The sequence below is a fragment of the Lipophrys pholis genome (genome assembly GCF_963383615.2).
Source record: "Lipophrys pholis genome assembly, chromosome: 16".
NCBI classification, from domain to species: Eukaryota; Metazoa; Chordata; class Actinopteri; order Blenniiformes; family Blenniidae; genus Lipophrys; species Lipophrys pholis.
In genome coordinates this window covers 15,313,489-15,334,058 of record NC_137634.1, presented here as the reverse complement: position 1 = coordinate 15,334,058, position 20,570 = coordinate 15,313,489, and the positions used below count along the sequence as shown (strand labels likewise).

General features: G+C 40.0%; 2 protein-coding genes across 4 annotated transcripts in view; both read left to right on the top strand.

Moving 5' to 3' along the window:
• grik1a (glutamate receptor, ionotropic, kainate 1a) overlaps positions 1-4,663 on the top strand; it is a gene marked incomplete at its 3' end in the record, with an annotated part of 33,710 nt that extends 29,047 nt beyond the window's left edge. Inside the window, exons 16-18 of one of the 2 annotated variants that reach the window (XM_080483317.1) lie at positions 1,504-1,754; positions 2,200-2,368; positions 4,096-4,663. In XM_080483317.1, coding sequence (XP_080339443.1) covers positions 1,504-1,754; positions 2,200-2,325 — 377 coding nt within the window. The remainder of the gene's footprint in view (positions 1-1,503; positions 1,755-2,199; positions 2,369-4,095) is intronic. The other variant, XM_080483318.1, reaches the window with a different exon arrangement.
• Positions 4,664-10,236: 5,573 nt separating this feature from the next.
• Positions 10,237-20,486, top strand: map3k7cl (map3k7 C-terminal like). 2 transcript variants are annotated; one of them, XM_080483104.1, is made up of 6 exons: positions 10,237-10,799; positions 11,693-11,774; positions 15,399-15,457; positions 16,796-16,911; positions 19,575-19,677; positions 20,252-20,485. In XM_080483104.1, the coding sequence occupies exons 2-6, from the start codon at positions 11,699-11,701 to the stop codon at positions 20,309-20,311; spliced, it is 414 nt and encodes a 137-aa protein (XP_080339230.1). In that variant the 5' UTR covers positions 10,237-10,799; positions 11,693-11,698; the 3' UTR covers positions 20,312-20,485. The 2 variants fall into 2 exon arrangements, with proteins under 2 accessions (XP_080339230.1, XP_080339229.1); XM_080483103.1 differs by having other exon boundaries at positions 10,439-10,799; positions 19,575-19,845; positions 20,252-20,486.
• Positions 20,487-20,570: the final 84 nt, after the last annotated feature.

Sequence of the window (20,570 nt, the reverse complement as noted above, 5' to 3'; positions counted from 1 at the left end):
AGAAGCCCTTACATCGCCACCTATCTTGTTTTTGAAATTAGACGACTTTTTCTGGACGACCTGGTAATTTCAGCACAGCAAGACTCTCCAAAGGTTGTGAAAACTTTCTTGCATTCATTATTTGTTTTCTGTGGAAAACTGGACGCATTCAGCCCTTTGGTCAAAATCAGCCATAAACATGTGCACACTGCACGCTCGCAGGCTTCACTAAGAATATTAACATTCATGGAAGGTCTCGCCTAGGAATAGAATTTTAATAGAACTTCTGTAAATACAGACCTTGGGAGAAAGGCGGAGGAATTTTATCTAGTTTGAAAACTTGCATTTTTATTCTGCTGCTATTTCGTGTCCTCAACATGCTCACACACACACACCCATCAGAAAGTCCTGCCAGCTGTTCAGTGCAAATGTTCGTTTAAGATTATAGGCTGCTTTGTTGGCTTCAGAACTTAAACTGGAAGCAAATCAACCTGCTGGATGATGTTTGCAGGCATTGCTAGAGGATGTTTATCTTAGTGTCTTTCCTGGGTTTTCTTGACATGTTTCTCCAGTCGCTGCACTTATGCTTACAAGTTACACATGTATGTACGCTTAAAGGTTCCAAGAACAACGTTTAACATTAGAAACTGCACAAGTCAAAAATGTTTAATAGTGTTAATTTACATCGATTAATAAAGGTTGTCCTTTCAGCATAGATCAGGAAGAAGGGGTAAAAGATTTAGAAAGTGACTCAGATTAGAGAAATACATTTGTTTCAGAAAGTCTGGTTTCATTCATTCAGCTCTGCAGAGAGTGCTGATACATAGAGTCTACTCCAAAGAGTTGATTTGGCACTCATCTCTCATATACTGTGAATTTTAGTTGTGTTTTTAAATTGAACCAGTATTCATCTTGGTCCTTTGTTTTTGTTTTTAATTTAAGCTGTAGAATGGTGTAGTAGTTAACAACATTTCCTTATAATAAGGAGGTCTAATCTCATAGTCTGGGTTGGATTTCTTTGTGCTTACTGTGTAGAGCTTGCCGATGCTTAACTGGCAGAAAGATCGGTTTTGTAAAACAATGTGTATCAGGACCAGTCTCTCCATAAACTGATTTTTCTGCAGTTGTTTGGTGTGTTTGGAAACACACCAAAGTTTTTCCCCATTAAAGAAACTATACAAGCTCAGTTTTAAGTTGAAGACATGCGTACACAGTGAATGCACCCTGCTGTAATAACCTGAGGCTGATACCTTCAAGGCAGAAGGGCAGATGTGGCTGTTCCTGGGCTGACAAGTGACTCTATAAGTGAGTTCCATCCAAGCCTTCTGTCAGCAGATCTAAAGGCTTTAACCGACTGCTGGATGTGGTATGTGGAGAAGTTTTGGGAGCAGCAGTATGTCAGCGGCAAACATTAATGTGAATTTATTAGGCATATCAATGAAGCAGTGAATGATGTCTATCAATTCAGACTGGCAAGCAAATAATGTCTCAATAATGTCTTTTGTTCACCGTCACCGTTTACAGGCTCCCCATACAGGGATAAAGTGACCATCGCCATCCTCCAGCTGCAGGAGGAAGGGAAGCTGCACATGATGAAGGAGAAGTGGTGGAGAGGAAATGGTTGTCCAGAGGAGGACAACAAGGAGGCCAACGCCTTGGGCGTGGAAAACATTGGAGGCATATTTATCGTGCTGGCTGCCGGCCTGGTTCTCTCTGTGTTTGTGGCAATTGGAGAGTTCATCTACAAGGCCCGCAGGAACGCTGACATCGAGGAGGTGAGTGAGGATTGTGAATTACTGTCTCGCTGTGTGATGATGACAAATAAAGGATAAATGCAGTGCTGGAAGCAGAGTAAAACCTTTCACTGAACTCCAAGAGTGTTGGCAAAGAATTGTATTTAGTCAGTTTCTTACCGACTGAGAACCGGCTGCTCTTTTTCAGTTAATGATTGATGATGTTGAGTTATAGTCAGTTACAAGTTCTCAGTGTGTGAGTGTATATAGAAGTTATCTAAAAATAATGGTAGAACGCCAAGCTCTTAACAAAGCACAGCAATACCATACACATGATCAGCTTTTGTTTCTCTTATTTTTTTTGTCATGTCTTTCTTTTCTTTTTCATATTTCTTTTCATTTCTTATCAGTTTATCTATTTTTTTTTCTTCAAAAGCCAGTTCACCTCTTTTGTGTTTTCTCCTCCATTCCCTCTTCTTTGCATCAGGCATTTTGTTTCTTTTACGGGGTGCAGTCCCGTCAGTTTCAGCGCCGTGGCTCCACCTCCTCCTCGGGCACCTCCTTATCTACTGATCTGGAGAGCGGCAGGCTGCTGGGGGATGACACAGAGTAGCCATGGCAGCACATTCACATCACATTTTCACTCTAGGCAATAGGTTTGTAACTAGGTGTCCTTCTCTGTGCTCTTGTTGGAAATACCCCCACAACATCTACACCTTCACTGACATGCACCCCCCCCCCCCCCCCCCCCCCCCCCCCGACCAAATCCCTACCCATGGTAACCTTTGTAACTTCCATAGTTGACCCTCCTGCTTCCAGGTTTACCTGAAAACAATGTGTTTTGTATTGTGTTGAATCCAATCATCAGTTCAGTGATCTCTGGCATCCTCCTTTCAGCTACAGAAATGGGAAGTGATCATCTTTTCATTTATTTTTCTTCGATTTTAGTCTTTCTGTTGTTCAGCCAATTACAAAAAGTAGAACTGGGGAAATTATTATAAATTCTAAAAAGAAAATAACACAGGTTTTTTGTGAATTGGAACTCAACAAGCTGACTCCATGAAGGGGATCTATTAACTTATCACATAAAGATGAGTGCATCAAAAGTGAAGAAACTTTAAAGAAGAAATGGTCTTGAGTTGCAATGAAAAATTGATGCAGGGAACATTTGAGACATTTGATGAGTTGTCTCAAGTGTGAGTAACACTTTTTTAAAAAATGTTTTAAGTTCAAATCTCTAAAATGCCTGCATAGTATTCAAAGTGCAGCATCAGAACTGGCACTTCTCTGGTGCCAAGCAGTTATCTTGTATCTGGTTAAGTACCCCCGAACTAACAGCATAGCCACAGTACACATTTGGGTATACACTAATTGCCTTTTGGGAAATCAAAAGATAGAAGAAGCTATTTGAATATTTTCCCTCTCATTAACTCGTTGGTCAACTGATTTGGTTGACTGAAAGTAGGATGAGGATGATTGAGTTAAGATGTCCCCTGACAGAAAACCAGGCTGAAAGTGAAGTTGCAGATTCATGAATAAACTCTGGTGTCGACAGAACATTTTAACCTAGGTAATGATGGACGGGAACGCGGAGGAATATATACTTTGGAGGTTTTCTCTGCTTCTCTGGACAAGATGATCTCAGTCACCTAAAAGTGGAACGCACTCCCAGTTCTCATGAGTCTGTAATTGTGAGGAATTTAAAGTAAGTTAGTTTCAATCTTAAATTTAAACTTATAGCCAACTGAACGTGATTCAGTTTCTTACAATATTCCACTACTTCTATGAAGTCGGAACATGAAAAGGAAAAGAAGTCCATGTTCCTAGAAGGTAAAAGGCAACAGACGACACATGTGCTGCAAATGACAATCCCCCCCCCCCACCAATGTTACCCACATTGTAGAAAAAAATGCAATTAAAAGCATATTCAAAGCTTTGTAATATTCTGCATAACAATTTTTTTTTGATTACAGATGGCTTTCTCTTTGACAAGTTTCCATAAATACCATGTCAGGACAGAATTGCTCAGTGTCATCGGCCCTTACATAGAAAACACTATCCTTCTTCTTTCACCTGTGTAATCTAATTTCATGACGAGGCAACACAATCTGCTAGTCATTGATGTTTTATCATCATTTTTTTAACAAGTTATTAGATGATACCTTCACAAACAGCCAAAGCTGCACTGCCGGAGCTTTAACCCTAAATTAAACCTTTGTATTGCAGCTTCGTTTAACTACTAATCTAGTTTTTCTATATTATCTTGGCGAATTCACAGTCCTTAAAATTGTTTGCCATAGTCCTTTATTGCTGTAATGAATTAGTTAGAAATGAGGTTTATTACTGTCATCACCCTGTCTTTATTTGGTCATGTCTTTGGCAGTGCATGTCTTTTAGTGCCGTTATGGAGGAGTTGGGCATCTCCCTGCAGTGTTACAAAGGCATCCGGAGGAGGTCGCGACCCCACAGTGGAGCGAGGTCAACTTGCATCTTCTGTCAACCAAAACGCGCTCTGAAAAGGGAAGAAGAGAGACGAGACTCCAGCACTTGAGCTTTGGATATAGAAAGTGAGGGAACTGAGAGCTCTTTTGGATGACTTTCGATTTTCTTGGATCTGCTTGTGGGACACCAAGTGAAAGTAATTTCTGTCCCAGTCCCTGCTGTCTTTAGACTGTCTGTGTGTAGACATTACACTGTAGATGTAGTTTACCGCATCATAGTCGTATATCAAAGGTCAAAATGTTACATAAAGTTGATGACAACAGGAATGAAATCTCATATATCATGTATCTTCCCTCATGACTGTAGTTCACTGTTCTGGACAATTTACAGAGTTGAATCTGCACATTTGTGAGATTCTCCCCATTGTGTGAATGTAAACAACTTCACTGATTTTCACAATTAAAAAAAAAAAGATTTTTGCATTTTTTTAAACTGTTTTGTCGACTGGTGGTTGCTTTGCTTTTTGGTGATTGGCAGCAGTATGTGTAGGTATAGTGTGTCTTCTGTAGCCGTGGCCGTCAAAATGAGAGAACGACCTCTGAAGAAGGACTGGAACACACCTGCTGTTTTATATCCTTCAAGCACCTACTTCACAAACATCGAAGCACACACACACACACACACACACACACACACACACACACACACACACACACACACACACACACACACACACACACACACACACACACACACACACACACACACACAATGAAATATTGCTGTCTGTGGATCAGAAAAAAAAAAAAAAACATGATACAGTGAGGAGGGAAGGACAAAATGAGAAGGCAATGTATGAAATTTTTTGGGAGGGGATGTATGAAATTTTCCAGAGGTCAAAACACATATTTCTTACCCCCCTGGGAGTAACTGTCGTGTTTTTCAATAAGCCCTTTTTTTGTGCTTGCATTTGTCGAATTTGAAAGCGTGGAGGGGAGATCTTGTCTCTCACTGGTGACAATGGAGCCCCAATAGATGTGTGCATTCAAAAAAAGAGAAAAGCCAAGAAAAAATGTTATTTTTTTTTTTATCCATTACATGCTTGGTATGCATGTTGGTATGTGTTCTACCTTCAACTAGAGTGACATATTATACAGACATGGCAATGATTATCAGCAGATTAGAAAAGACGTCTTCCTGATGACAGTTTCATTTGAAAACAACATCTTGATAATTGACACAGCCAGCGTGGTTTTATCCATCATTCAAAATTCAAACTGGAAAAATATCTCACCCAACAGATGAGGGATGAAAACGTTTCCAGCAGCCTCTGCAACACGAATACAGACGGCGTCTCTGGCAGACAACAGTGACTGACTCACACACACCTCCTGGAACTGGAATCATGAGGATGCACTGCAGAATACCAACTCTGACACTCAAACACATACAAACACTCTCCATAAAAAATCCCTGTGACAGCTTTATTTTCATTCTCATATCCAACCTTCATTTGCACTGTGTTCTATGTTTCATGTTATATTAGGACGTCTTGTACTTTTTTTTTTTTTTTAAACCTCTACATATCAAAGGAATAGGAATTGAAGAGTTCACTGGTGCTTCTTGTTTTTCTACCACTACTTGCCCAACTCACTCAACAGAGGAATTTCATTTTATATTAGAGGTGGACAAATAAACAGCAATATTACTTTTTCAAGGGGCGCAAAAGTGTTCCAATAAAATACTGTCATTGAATACTGAGTGAGTCCCTATTGCTGCAATACACATTGGGTAAACAACATAAATAACCAATATGTTCAAATAATTTCAAAAGTTTTTTTTTTTTTTTTATCTTAACCAATTTTAGAACTCTTAAAAAGTCAAAGTACTTTGAAGCAAAGCATAATGTTGTAAATGCATAATTCATACTTGTGTTAGGACCCCATTCAAGCTGTTTGGGTGACTGGAAGCTCCATGGCTCACACTAAAGGAAATCATCAAAAGGGAACTATCAAAAACACTTACAGTATCTATCATTTCTGAACAGTAAACTGGAAATTAGGCGCATGATTTCAAGGTCTGCTTGGTCAAAACAAACGAACATATCCCCTCTTGTAAAATGAAAAGATTGGACTAAACTAATTCCAAATTAATACCACAAAACCTGAACCCCTGGGGCTTGCATTGAAACAACGGCTTTTTGGTTTATGAAGAAAGAGGCAGAGAAGAGAACCCCTGCATATCTCCTGAAACTAAATCACCAAACAACAACTTTTAATGGGAAAAGATCTCCTGCAGTTCTCTAAGTTAATAACACTGCGAGGGACACAAGGTTCACAACAGACTGTCCAGTGGTTGACTGGCGGGGAGGTTAAGTTCAGGCAGGTAGTTGAGCTCTTCCTGAGTGGCGGGTGAAGAGCAGATGATGGTTGTCACTGCAGTCAGAGAGAGGTAAACTGACAGGGAGAGCTTTTGTCCACAGAAACCAAAGTCAGCAAAATGTTGGATTCTGTAGCAAACTAAACATCAGGAAAGCTGGTGGAAAAATGCATCAATGTCTGGTGATTTATTTTGATTGTATTCATAGACTTTGGGTATATGATCCAGTTGCAAGCTTACAGGATCCATTCTTTATTCAGATAATAGCATTGTAGTTTTTTCAAATAAATATCGATGTTTAAACGAGTTGAACTTAGACCCAAGCCTCTATGCCCTATGATAAGGTGGATCGAAGATGTATAGGTGATCTTTAGTGGGGCAACTTTCTTGTGTTACGAGGAAGAAGGAAAAGAGAAAGACTGCCTGACACTGACCCTTTCCCATGATCTTCACTCTCTTTACCTTTCCATTGCTTCTCCTCACACCTGCTCTGTTCTCTCTGACTGGACTGGACATATTTGTTCTTCTGCAAAAGCAAACACATTTCACGTGGCTACCACAGTGAAAAAAAATACATCATTATGTTGATAAGAAAGTTCTTTCAACAAGGACTGAGACAGTAAAAACAGACACAATTCAACATTGATATTCATATCAAATTTGACCCTTCACATTCCCCGGATTTGACTAGCTGATGCAGTGACATTTCCAACAGCAAAGAGGAATAAATGGTATAAATAGTTTATAAATGACTTGAGTCAGAGGTTTTGTTTTGACATTTCTCTCGGTAGACTATGCACGTTGGTTTGTCTGCGTCCTAAGAGAATTGGACCGAGCTTTTCTTAATCTCTTGCTGTAATGAGTTTTCTCTTTTTGGTATTCAGATTAATTCTGGGATTGGGTTCAGTCCAATGTAATACCGTTTGGTTGCCTCTAATCTCCTAACCCCATAATTCTTAATCAAAACCAAGGGAGTTTTTTTTCCCATCATTATCTAATCCATCATGAATGAGGTCATGGATTACAATTCTGACCTTGGTGTTCAGCTCAGCTGAGCGGGATTGTTTCCTTTCTTACTAACCTGAGATCACCTCACCTGACAAGCCCAGCATAGTCATGAATCTGTCTTTGTCTGTGTCCTTGTGCTAATTGGTCGACCGGACCAAGAGTTTCTCGGGGGTGACCAACAAAGACTCACTCAGTGATCTTGAAACATGGAGCTCTCAGCCTTGGAGGTAAAAGGGGAGATGGAAGATTGAGGCATGGTGACATCTGGCTGTTTTTGTTGGCGATTACACACAGACACCTATTGCACAGATGAAGGAAACCATTGAGACAAAATGGACAGGAACAGCTTGCAGTGCCTCTTGAAGACATTCTAAACGTGCTTAAAGTAGGGAATGTACTGACATTTTTTTAATGTAATTCAGAGGACAATTCAACAATTCACAGAAAGTATTAGGGGACAGAATTTGCGAAGCCAATCACACATACATTGAAGACGAAAAGCTGCATCTTACTTATAAGAATCCTTCAAGCCTGTCAAGTCTGGTTCATGTATCAGGATATGATGGCCTCAACTGTACATACAGGTACAGAAGAATCAAATCTCAACTACGACTGTGGCATAAAGGAGTGGCAGACTTTGAGTGTGCCCCATCCATCACAATGAAATGAACAGTCTCTGGGGCTGATAAGTCAGGTCTGTGTCAACAGCCTGTCAATGAAGACAAACGAGGGGGAGGAGGACTCTTAGAGGTGCACAGCCTCATTTATCTCGACCCCCCCTTCTCTTTCTCTCTCTCTGTTGTGTGTTTCACTTTCTCTCCTGCCGTCTGGAGTCCTGGCTGTAAATAATTCAGGGCGAATGCTGTCATCTGCTGGTGTGCAGGTGAAGTGGCCTCAGAGAAAAAAATATCAGCTTACAACTGCAAATAAGAAACTGAGAAATCTTTATGAATCACATTATCTGACAAATAACCTCATATAACTGATTTATTATCCCTTAATACTATTTTAAACCAACCCTGAATGCAAGACAGTCAGTTTGGGAACACTTATCATTATAATGCGGTTCCGGCACATGAAATCCATTCATGTCTGTCAACACATTGTGATTTGTACTGTCTACTCACACAGCCATTGTTAATAATTATTTTTTCTTCTTTTACATTTTGTAAAACCATGTATCTCACGCATGCATTTTTCCTCTAGCTCCTTATGAATAATTACTTGAACTGTCCTATTAAGCTATTCACTTGTGCAGTTGAATTTTAAGCCTTTTTAATGCAGCCTTAACCAGTTTATTCACATGAGGATTTTCCCAACTCACACAAGAAGATGTTAACCAGATTAATAAAGTGTAAGTATAATTGTGTTGTGACTCAGTGAATAACTATTCTCTGCTTCGCTCATCAATTACCCATTCCTCGCATTGTGTCATCCCTATGAAGGTAAAAATCACTTACTTGGATTTGACTTGTGCCTTACTACATCCAAATGACATTCAATGAAGTTCATAACAGATTTTCAAAAGCCAGTAGAAATAATTACATTTTAAATTCAAATGTCAGCTTGCACACTGACTGTTGACTGTGTTTCATATTCACATCAGAATTCTGTACACACATATAACTAAAACACATATTTGGCCAAAGAATACTGTAAAGATTTTTGTCTTAGAGAAACATCTGTGTGAGCCTTCTTAATTCATCATTTGTCATCATCATGTCCCATAACACAAGTGAAAAAGAACACTTACACTCAATATAAACTTATCATTACTTCTCCACAAAATATATTCATTATTTTTGAAAGCCAATTTAAACAAGCAACAACAGAAGACGTCTGCACCTTTGTATTCAGCACTGTCGCCAACAGTCATGCAGAAGTACTGACTGCCTCACTTTGCACTTTCTTTATTGTGCTTTTAAGTAAGATCCACCAGACTAAAAATGGTATAGACACACAATAAATACATGTGTCAGGTAGACTAGATAGAGGGTCAAAATCCAAGACCAGGTCAATAAATCAATGTATATTTAAGATAATAATGACTGCCAAAACAGAAAAAAGTAAGGATGTCTACATGAATGGGAATAAAGTCGTCCAAACGAGACCCTGAGATAGAAAGCTTGAATACACATATTGGGGAGCAGGGATTGATGAGACACAGCAGACAACACTAAAGGTAATCAGGGGAGGAATGGGAACATACAAGGAGGAAAGTACCGAACACAAAGCCAGACCTATGACATCTCTTCTTTATGGAAATCCAGGACTTATAAAAAATGTCAAGAAACATGACATGAGTGACAAACGTAGAAAAAAAAGCAAAAAAAAAAAACAACCCAGCTAAACGTAGGTTCAATTGAGTTTGTATGGAATTGTGCTATTTAAAGTGAGGCTCAGCTGTAGCTGCTTCAACTTCCACCCTCCTTACAATTTGAAATATGCAAACTTCCCTAATCCGATTATATATATATATAGCTTTATATATATATAGCTTTATAAATAAAGCAATATTGACTTTATTGAATCCGTTTTCGTTTAGTATTTCGAGGTGATAGATGAACCTCTCCCTCTTATGACCTCACATCCCAACAACTACGCCCCCTCCAAACACAGCGGGATGTCCTGTTTTCATCCGCAAGATTTTATTATATCACGTAAGATGTTCAAGGCAGAACAACTGCCTCATTGCACAGCTATTGCAAATCCAAAGACCGTCCCATCCCATCCCAGCGGTATGACCGCGTCTCTCAAAACAGTGCTTGCAGCTATGGGCATTTTTGCAGGCTAAAGTCATGTCATCTGAGACATTTAATTGGGCCTGGGCCGCCACAGGGGGACAGCGGACGGCATTCCTCCTCCACCGCCTGCGCGCGCCCCGTGTGTGTATGTGTGTGTGTGTGTGAGTGTTGCTCCTCTCCGCATGGCTGCAGTCTTTGGATAACATGCACATGCCCACGCACCAGTGTTGCCGGACACCTTGACTTAATGCTGGGGGAAAACGTTTACTGAAGTCAACTCTTCACTGTCCTGGAGTGTCGCGGTAGAAGCGGAGGTCAAGCTTTCAGAGAGATACTTGTTGTGCCATCATCTTTCCGCCGGGAATTGCGCTGGGACGCAAACGGCCCCAGACGCGACCCTGTTTCCTCAGAAGAAACCTCAACTTTTGTTGGGAGCAGTCAGTACGGAGGACGCACACTGCTGCCTGACTTTCACACATACGGGATTTTCTGGGCCGAGTTCGTGTTGCTTCAGGTAAACATGCAGGAGAAAGTCTATACTTCTATTCATGATATGTTTACATTATTATAGTGTTGTATTCCGTTTGATGGGCTCATAACTTACTGAAGTACCTTTTGCATCACCTGTTTAAGTGAGTCCACCACCATTTGACCTTCCCTTGTCCAACTGAGAGACATTTTTAGAAGCAGGGGGGGAAAAAAGCCTTTATTTGCTGTAGAAGGTCATTGGGGTGTGTTGTGTGACACACTGAGTTTACCAGGGTTAAAGCAGGCAAATACCCTGATATAAAAAGCCTGTACTTTCAGTGAGAAGGGGCCATCCAAGCCCCAGACTTCAGAGCCAGTCTGTCAAAGCTCCCTAATTACTTAATCCCAGTGCAACTCTACATGCATGATGAAACTGGTGGCTGTGCGTCTTCACAAGTCTCCACTGGAGTTGTTTCATCACATGCTTTATCAAAGGGTCTGCAGACTTTCAGCCCAACTCACCACTACACCTGCTGAGCTCAGTGTTGAGTTTCTGCAACTGATTAAAATCACATTAATGTGCTGCCCTTGAATAAACAGCTTAGACTTTGCATGGCTGATTGGAAATTGCATCCAGTTCTAAACAAGGAGGGAACTATAACCAGTGATTGTACTTTTAATTGAGTGGTTGCTCAAACTTCATTAAACTTCTTGAAGATTAAATTTCAGAGTATCTCAAATTGTAGAGAGACATAATCAAATGCCGTGAATTGTTTTATCTGAATGGTTTTTTTGGTTGTGATAGTTTAATGATGTATTCATTCAATTTCCTCATCTCCTTGTTATCACGATTGTTTTATCATAATATTGGATCTCAACTTTCATGATGTCCTTTCGATTGTGCTAACAGCTCTGTTTTGTGCCTGTGGCCTCATGAAGGGATAAATGATCACCTCAACCAGAAGAGTGTCTCCAGATAAATCTGAAGTTCGGATCGCCTTCAGCCTCGGTGACACATCAGGTAAACATCACACAATTTACTATGCACACAAACACCCATAGACTTTGCTATCCTCGCAACTGATGGGGAAATCTTATTTTCGGTTCAGTTGTACTACTTAACTGATCATTTAACGGCAGGTGAGGCCTGAAGTTCTTCTCTCACTCTGTTTCCAGTATGTGTAGAACATGTGCACAACATTCTTCCCACCAAAACGGACCGGGCTCGATCGCCCCCCTCGCACCCTCACACCCTGCCACTTTAACTGTGCTCATTCTTCTACACTGTAACCGAGACAGGTGCTCTCTCTATTTCTGTGGGGCTGAAGCATATTAAAAACACACACAGGTGTGTGTGTGTGTGTGTGTGTGTGTGTGTGTGTGTGTGTGTGTGTGTGTGTGTGTGTGTGTGTGTGTGTGTGTGTGTGTGTGTGTGTGTGTGTGTGTGTGTGTGTGTGTGTGCAGCTGGGCTCTTGCACAGATATGGATACACTCACACAATCTTTTATTTCATCTCTAATCAGAGCATGCATTCTAATTTTTTTCCCTAACAAACTCAAACACTCTACCCTACCTACGCTGCTAGGTGTTGTCTGTCAGGGTGTTTTACTGCAGAGGGGCCAGGCACTGGGACAGCAGCTGCAGCTATGCAATGGCAGAGTCAGGTTTCTCTTCTAATACTAACAGTGTCCTGCTGCCTGATTCACTGTTCAGCTTTTAGAACACTGGCCTATATTTATATGCAGTTAACACTTCCAGTCCTACTCCACCCATCCCTGATCCCCCCTTGTCTTTCTCTTAGGAAGTGAGATGAAGGGCTCTCGTAGGAAGGACAAACTCCACTCCAACTTTGAGCAGATATTCATTGAACTATGTGACATTCGGCTTGAAATTTGAAATATTCCCTTGATTTCATTTGTTGTCTTTAAAATTCCATCATCATTCTTATTATAGATCCTTCCTTGTTCTTGTCTTCTCTCCAAAATGCCCTCAACCCCACGGCTCATGCTGTCCGTGACCTTCTTTGGTTGAGGAGTGACGTGTTTTAATTTAGTTTTTAGCTCCAGAGCAGTTCAGGCACATCTGACCCTCACCTCGAAAATCGAACTTTGGATATGCCCCAGACGCTCATGTTGTTGTCTCTTTGAACTCATGTTTCTCAGCAGGGGGGCTGAGATCTGTGCTCCGTCTGGGGATCATCCTCTAGGCCCTTCGTGACTTCATGCCAGGCATAGTTATAACCCCACACTGTGTCAATCCCAAGCATGAGAACTGTATTTATTCCACATCATAATTGGCCCCATGGCTGTAGGCTGGGCCACTAATACTCCCGCTTTTAGAACGTTGCATCACCCCCGGATTCTCCACATGTGTTCCACAACTCCAGAGGGACATTACTATCGAGGCAGAGGCTGGTGCAGACAACCTGTCTGTTTCTGTCTGGCTGCCTGTCTGACTGAATCCATCTGTCTATACATCTGGTGTGTCTGTTCTTTCTACTGTGTTTGTCTGCCTGCTGTACACATAGTTGTCCCCCTGTATTCTTATCCTGCGTGTCTTTCAACCTGACAGCTCATTACTGCTGTTCAGTATGAGGACATGGCTCATTTATAAGTGCGGCACTGTGTTGCTATGTTATGATGTCATATAAGACGGGGCAGATCGTGTTTCATTTTGGGACACTTCATGAAGCAACTGCCTGTTGAACAAGCATCTTGACTGTATAACATGGGTACTCAGTAAACAATGTTGTATGTATTGTAGGTTAACATCTTTATAGCTGAAACCTTATGCTTTATATTTATTGCTTGCCAACGGTTTTTCCTGGCAGTCACATTTATGTGCCATAAAAATCAACTTGCAAGGGGTTTATTCTGATGGCACATCAATCACAGACAAATATATATTGTGCATTTAAGAAATGGAGGCAGGCATCAGGAGAGGTGCCACTCACCCACAGTGTAATGTGATTGTCCAGCCCGTATGTCCCCCAAATTTTCATAGGTTCTTAGAGACGTCAGTCATGAGGTGTGTCCATTATTGTATCATCATTGTATAATAAAAAATGGAGATAAACTTGTGACCTAACGCTAATCTGAACAAGGTCCTCGATTTCACTTCAGCGATACTTCTGTCTCAGCGAGAATGTAAAATAGACATGACAATATGTCGATTGACAATGTTAAAAAACTGTTGTTTTTGCATCTTAAGCTGCTTTGGATTTGGTTGATTAGTTAATTTTACTAACAACCGCAAGGTAAAGAAATGAATATTATGAATGGACTGTACGCTCCCCAACAATTGTTTGGATCCCCTACTGCAAATTGATAACATACAAGATTGTCCTTCAGCAGACAAAATATTGAATTTTGGTTTGCTTTTTGAATTGAATGATTTTGCTTATAATTACATTTGAGTAGCATTGTTATCTCACACTGTTGGTTTCGATGTTTAACGTCAGGGCTTTGGATCCCCCCACGTGTGGAGTTTGCATGTTCTCCCTTTGTGTGCATTTGTTTGCCTTGACTACACAAAGATGGAGCACATTACACTTGGGCTTAAATCGCTGCACTGGCTTCCTGTTTGAAGGATAGACTTCAGAAAATGTACTTCTTGTATGAAGCTTTGAGTGGTCTACGGTCTAAAACGATCTCAGATTCCCTTCATAGAACATGAAGCATCCAGACTCCTGAGGTCTTCGGGAAGAGGTTTGCTAAGTATTTCAGAATCGGAACCAAAACGAGGTGAAGCAGCTTTTGGTTACTTTGCTCTTCGCCTGTGGAACAAACTTGCTGAACACCCGAGGACTGCTGACACATTAACACTTTTAAAATCAGAACTGAAAACACTATTATGTGCACAGGCTCCAATAAACTATAGGGTTTTCTGATTTTAAGCTCTTCATTTCATAAAGCTTTTACTTTTTTTATTCACCTTGTTCTGCCTTTGATATTTTACTGTATTTCCTGTTTTTCTTTGTAAAGCAGTTTTCCTGAACGATGATATATATATATATATATATATATATATATATATATATATATATATATATATATATATATATAAATATATAAATACACTTGCCTTCTTTGTCCGGTTTCCTCCCACAATCCAAAAACATTGGGAGTTATTTTGGGACATTAAATTGCCCCTTGGTATAAATGTGAGTGACTTTAGCTCTGTTTGTACGATGATAGTCTGTCAGGATGCCCCCTGCCCTCACCTGCTCTTACCCTAAGTTAAATAAAGCAGTATAAATTGGATGAATTTTTGTTTTTTTATGTCATCAACACACAAATCTAACCCAAATCTGTTAAAGTACAAAAAAAAAGACACAGCTAAAACTCACTTCTACAGTCCTCAGTTATTATTCTGTTACTTTGTACTTCACTCCGGTTCAGGGTGGAATATCATACCTTTTATCTGACCTTGTTTGACTCAAAGAACACACACACATTTTGGTTTATGCTGAAGGTGCATTTCTTCTACCTCCGATGAAAATGTTCATTATTCCGCTGTGACCAGTCAGCCGTGAGGCGCACATATTTTATTGTCAAGCAAAACAAGTATAATGATTACATAATGATTTTATTTTTGCTCCGGCAGCGTGCTGTAATGGAAGTAATCATGTGTTGTGTTTTGACAGATGTAAATGATGTGGAGGACCTCACAAAGACTTTCCCAGACCTTGAACAGCGATTACAGGTACACAAGCTGCATCGCATTGTACTGTCAGTTCACACCTGTGTAGTCGGCAGTGCAGCGTATATGAGGCAGAATACAGCAGAGGGACAGGGGTCTTTTAATTCACTGATTCATTGTGAGTTCTGTATTCCCTTTTTCCACACATGTATGTGTTTTCTGTTTATGATCTTATTTATCTTGTACCAGAAAAAGGCAGTCATATCTCAGTCACTTCAGCCCTTAATGAATGGATTCATAAATTATTAATCAATTGACTTCACTTTAAACCAAAGTTTAAAACTAAGTTACAAGGAAAAAATAATATATATAAAAACAGAAGCATTAGAAAAGGGGTAGCTACTTTAGTTCCTGCTCTGCATTGTTCAATAATGCAGGTTGAATTTGCAAAGATGGAATGAAGTGAAACATGCTGTAAACATTAACGATGATAAATATATACAGTGAATAAATCCTAGTAAAATCAATATTTATTTGTTAATCTGACAACAAAATCTAATAAATGAAATGAAAAGCTATGGTTTTCATCAAAAGCTCCGTCATGTTTTTTGTGGTAGTTGTTTCAATAAACAGGGAGAAGCTTGGCTTTAGTTCAAATTTTAACTTCTCTGCATTTAATTTTTGTCCTGAATTATAGTTCAACGACTGCTAAAGTCACATAAATTACATGTTGGTGCAATATCAAGTGCAGTAGTTGCTGGCCACTGAATTGTAGGTTTCGAATGCTGCACGCGGCATGAAAATAAGGCTGATGTGTTTTCATCGTCACTAATCTAAGTTTTAATATCTTTTTTTCTTTTCTTATAAAACACAGCACATTCCATTGCTTCACACCCACAAATTAATAAGGCTCAATTCAAATACATAAACCATGTATAGAAATTCCCTTAAAGCTGCAACGTTTGGTCAATCTGCAGAAAACTTACAAAAATTTAAGTTAAAGAAACACTACTGTTCAATGGGCACTTTTGTAAAATATTATTTGGCTCCCATTTCTCAAATATGAGGATTTGTACCTGGACTCTGCTCAGGCATTTCTTTTGAGTAAATGAAGATTATAAGCTCAAGATGAAAGATCAGAATAATTAATAGGTGTGTATGGAGATGAGTTCAGCATTGGGTATGGAACATGTTAGAAAAGCACACTCTTGTTGTTACGTTGTTATTTGTCTTCGTCTCTAAATCTACTACATTCCTCGCTTGGAAAAGAGAAACAAGTCTACATATTCATGTAGCAGTGTGAGTTGAAGACGTGAAATTCACTTTCTCTGTTTTTCTCTTGGTCATCCACAGTTGATACAGCAGCTCTCTTATTCTTCACTCTCGCTGTTTCTCTTGCAGCCGGTGCCTCCTTGTGTGTCTCTGAGAGAGAGCGTCCAGGTGTACAAGGAGCACTGCAGGATGGCCAGAGAGTTCCACCAGGTCAAACATGAGATTGCTGTGCTTGAAGATCGCAAGTAAGGCCCTAAAGGAATAACTCAAATATTCATTATGTTTACCCTTCCAACCTTTATTGAAATGAGGAGAACGAAGACCTTGTGATGTAACCAAATCGCCCCCGACTGCACTTCAGAAACTTCATGAAGACACCTGCATTGTTAGAGTTCTCTTCAGTTTTACTTGGCTAGATTTGCCCTGCACTGTAAGCGTATGCTCAAATAATAAACTTGCACTGTTGAGAAAGAGCTTCAATTATAAGAAATCAAACACTGCAAGGCGCATTGGGTCAAAGCATCCACCAGATGGCACATGTTTGTGGCGTGTGCAGAATAATGTAGTGAGAGCATTGGCATAGAAATTATGATTTACTAATCGGTAAAGTATGATTTCAATAGTATATTTTTGTAAAAACACTTTTTGTGATTTACTTTTGGCCCACAAACAGTCAAATCTAATGTATTGAGGGTGATTTATCACACTAGCTGCGATCCCTCTGGGATTTAATTGAATGAGAACTATTGTAAGCTATAATCCGCACATGTTCTGTATATGTTGACAAAAAAGTGGGGTTGAATGACACACGCTCACACATTACACATACACACTCATACACAGTACACTGTCCCCTGTGTCCTCAGCAGCTGTGGGTAGTCTTAGCAGTGAGATTTTCAAGGCCCTCACTCTAACACTGCACGCATGCACACACACACACACACACACACACACACACACACACACACACACACACACACACACACACACACACACACACACACACACTCACATGCACACACACGTGCACTGACACAACCTACACTATGCACAGTTTCTAAATCGAGAAAAGCAGGCGGGCTGTGATGTGTGTTGCCTTGAATCTAGATAAGAACATGATGAGTCAGGCTGGTAGAAACTCCAGTTTTTTTCATGCTGATCGTCATGCCAAGATCCACTGACACATCCGCGCGCTTGCATCAAACTGTGTTTTGACTGGAAATTTTACATATTGTTTTGTTTTTATGAAAACTGGATTTTATGGACTTCAACATTTTTGTGTATATCCTATGCTGTTAATCATCACCAATAAGAAACATGCTTCATACAAAGAAAGTTTTTCTACTTCCCATTTAGGTTTTAGGGAGTTTCATATAGTCTTGCAAGTATGAGAAGACAACGACGAGGGATTTTCCTAAAAGAACTACAGCTATAGGTCATTATGAATCAAAGACACACTGTAGGATCAATGTGCTTAGATTTTTAGAATTACAGTTTATTCGTGACATAATCCGTCTGTTTAATGTACTCGAACCTAATAATATACCATCAGCATAACACCAACAGCAAATATGCCAACGTTAGCCAAAGCCAAATGATTGAATTTGGAAAAAGCCCTGACAGACTAATGAGCTTAACGCTGTTACTGATACAATCCAAAGGGCTTTGCACATTAGAAAGTCCTATTGTGAAAAGGTTATTTAAACAGTACCAGCATGATATATTTCTATTTTCAGTTTGTGAGTGAAGTATTCGAGAAGGTGTAATATCTGCAGTTTGTCTTCATAGACTCTTGCATGCATGGATTGCATAGTTTTGCAGGCACTTTTTATTACATTTTTTGGGTTTAAAGTTGTTTGCACCGATATCGCATATGTTTCTGTTGTAATCCACGCTGCCATATGTGCATGCTTGAACCTGTGTAATTATGTTTTTCTTGAAGGTAGAATAGTATTGTGCTTTCTGGTTTCAATAATTAGCAGGATTTCAATTGGTGCCTTTGAAAATATTATTGAAAAACTCAATATATTGTTTTTGTAGCTGCATATTGTGATTTTCACGCACGCACGCACGCGCGCACGCACGCGCGCACGCACGCACACACCAATATTCCTTTGTCACTTACCACTTAGCATCTATAACACAACACTGAGGTCACACACTCGTAGGTTTAAGCCCATTACACGCATGCATGAACTTAGCATTCCTTCCAAAGTCTGATCAGTGTTTGCCCTCAGTCGGGCTCAGTCGGGCTCAGTATGTAAGGATTTAAGTGCAGTTATTGGGAAATTTCATTGACCAATAACTGCACTTAAATGTGAACACAACTCATAATTCTTGCAGCTCTCGCATCAAAAAAGAAAAAAGAGTATTTATGTGGTTATCTGGCACTTCAATTATTAGATTATGAACAATTAACATATGTTTTATCTTCTAAAAGTCCCCTTGAATTGTTAACCTGTATTTTCCTGTATGTTGTAATAACGTTTACTAGCCCATGGGTCTCTGAAATGTTCATTCAAATTTTAAGACATTGATCCAGTTTTGTAGGAAACATCAGTTGACAATCTTTCTAGTATATGTGGAACAATTTTCGCTCACTGTCAGGATTATCCTGTTGGATCTGGATGAACAAAATGTTTTATTTACTGACCCTCTGGAGTCCAGGTTTGCTTTCCAAACATCAGTCGATACTAGTATTTTAACCTCTGCTTTCTTATGAGTTTCCACAGTCATTTTGGAAACACAAACAGACGTAAACTGTAAATGTTCATGTGTATATCAGCAAGTGATGGTGTACAAATCTTACTTACACGTTGCACATATTATATTACCCGCATTTCACAACACCTGCAAAAGTGGAAGGCATCAATGGCTCTTAAAATCCTCATCTCACTTGTTCATTTAGGCGTAAGCTGCTGGCGGACCTGGTGGAGGATGAAAAGGTTGCTATGGAAATCGCCCGTCTTGAGGAGGAGTTTCGGCGTCTAACAGAGGAGAACCGCACCTTGGTAACTGTCCACAACGAGCGCGCTCAGCAGCTGGAGAGGCTCTGCCTGACCAGTCGAACGAGACAAGACTCCTCGTGACCTCTGACCTCCATCGAACCCGAGACCACCAGACTTTCAGCTGACAGCAGCCCAGGAACCAGGAATAAATGCTCATGCAACACAACTTCGGTCTGTGAATCAGCTAATTACAGAGAAAGGTCCTGTGTTTACTCATGTCTGAGTCATTTGCTTAATCCACAGATGTACCCAACAGTTCTTGTCATTCTGAGGTTGTTGTAGCGATTCTACCGAACTGACATATCGCCCGTTGTCTGGGTAATGTTTTGTTTTATTGTCATTTTATTTGGCAAAAACTTACTGGTTGCTGTTGTATTACCTAGTGGTGCATTCACTCAGTGTCAGCCACCTTGAATGATACCAGATATTCTGATATGCTGTATGTCTCAGGTCCAGTGACGACTCCATTTTTTTTTTGTATGTGAGATCTGTTGAGGGAGCTGAAGACGGTATGATGTGGTCCAAATATTGTATTTTTTAGGAGTGTTTAACCTCCTCTCCCTCTCTTCCACCCCAGCCCACAGATGAGTGTTTAACATGCTGTCAGGGAACTGCAAATTACAGCCACCAAGTTTGAAGAACAGCAAAAGGAGAAGGTGATTATCCATTTCACAGTATTTGCTGTATGAGTTGTACATTTTGTTTTGATGATGTGTAGTGTGTACCTGTATATGGAGGAAGTACACGGCCAAATAAACTGTTGTGTATTGTCCTCGTCTATTAATAAAATGCGTTTCAGTGTAACACCCGGGATCAGTTCCTTAGTTTCATTTCTCCAAGTCAGTTACTGTTGTGTTTACTGTATTAAGTCCATACTGCTAGTTTTACACAGAAAA

What these genes read in the sequence shown, in the direction of transcription:
- map3k7cl (XM_080483103.1), top strand. Translation starts at nt 11,699, where the DNA reads ATGATCACCTCAACCAGAAGAGTGTCTCCAGATAAATCTGAAGTTCGG. An exon ending in CAGCCTCGGTGACACATCAG is followed by an intron (nt 11,775 to 15,398) that starts GTAAACATCACA and finishes GTGTTTTGACAG; the next exon opens with ATGTAAATGATGTGGAGGAC. An exon ending in ACCTTGAACAGCGATTACAG is followed by an intron (nt 15,458 to 16,795) that starts GTACACAAGCTG and finishes TTTCTCTTGCAG; the next exon opens with CCGGTGCCTCCTTGTGTGTC.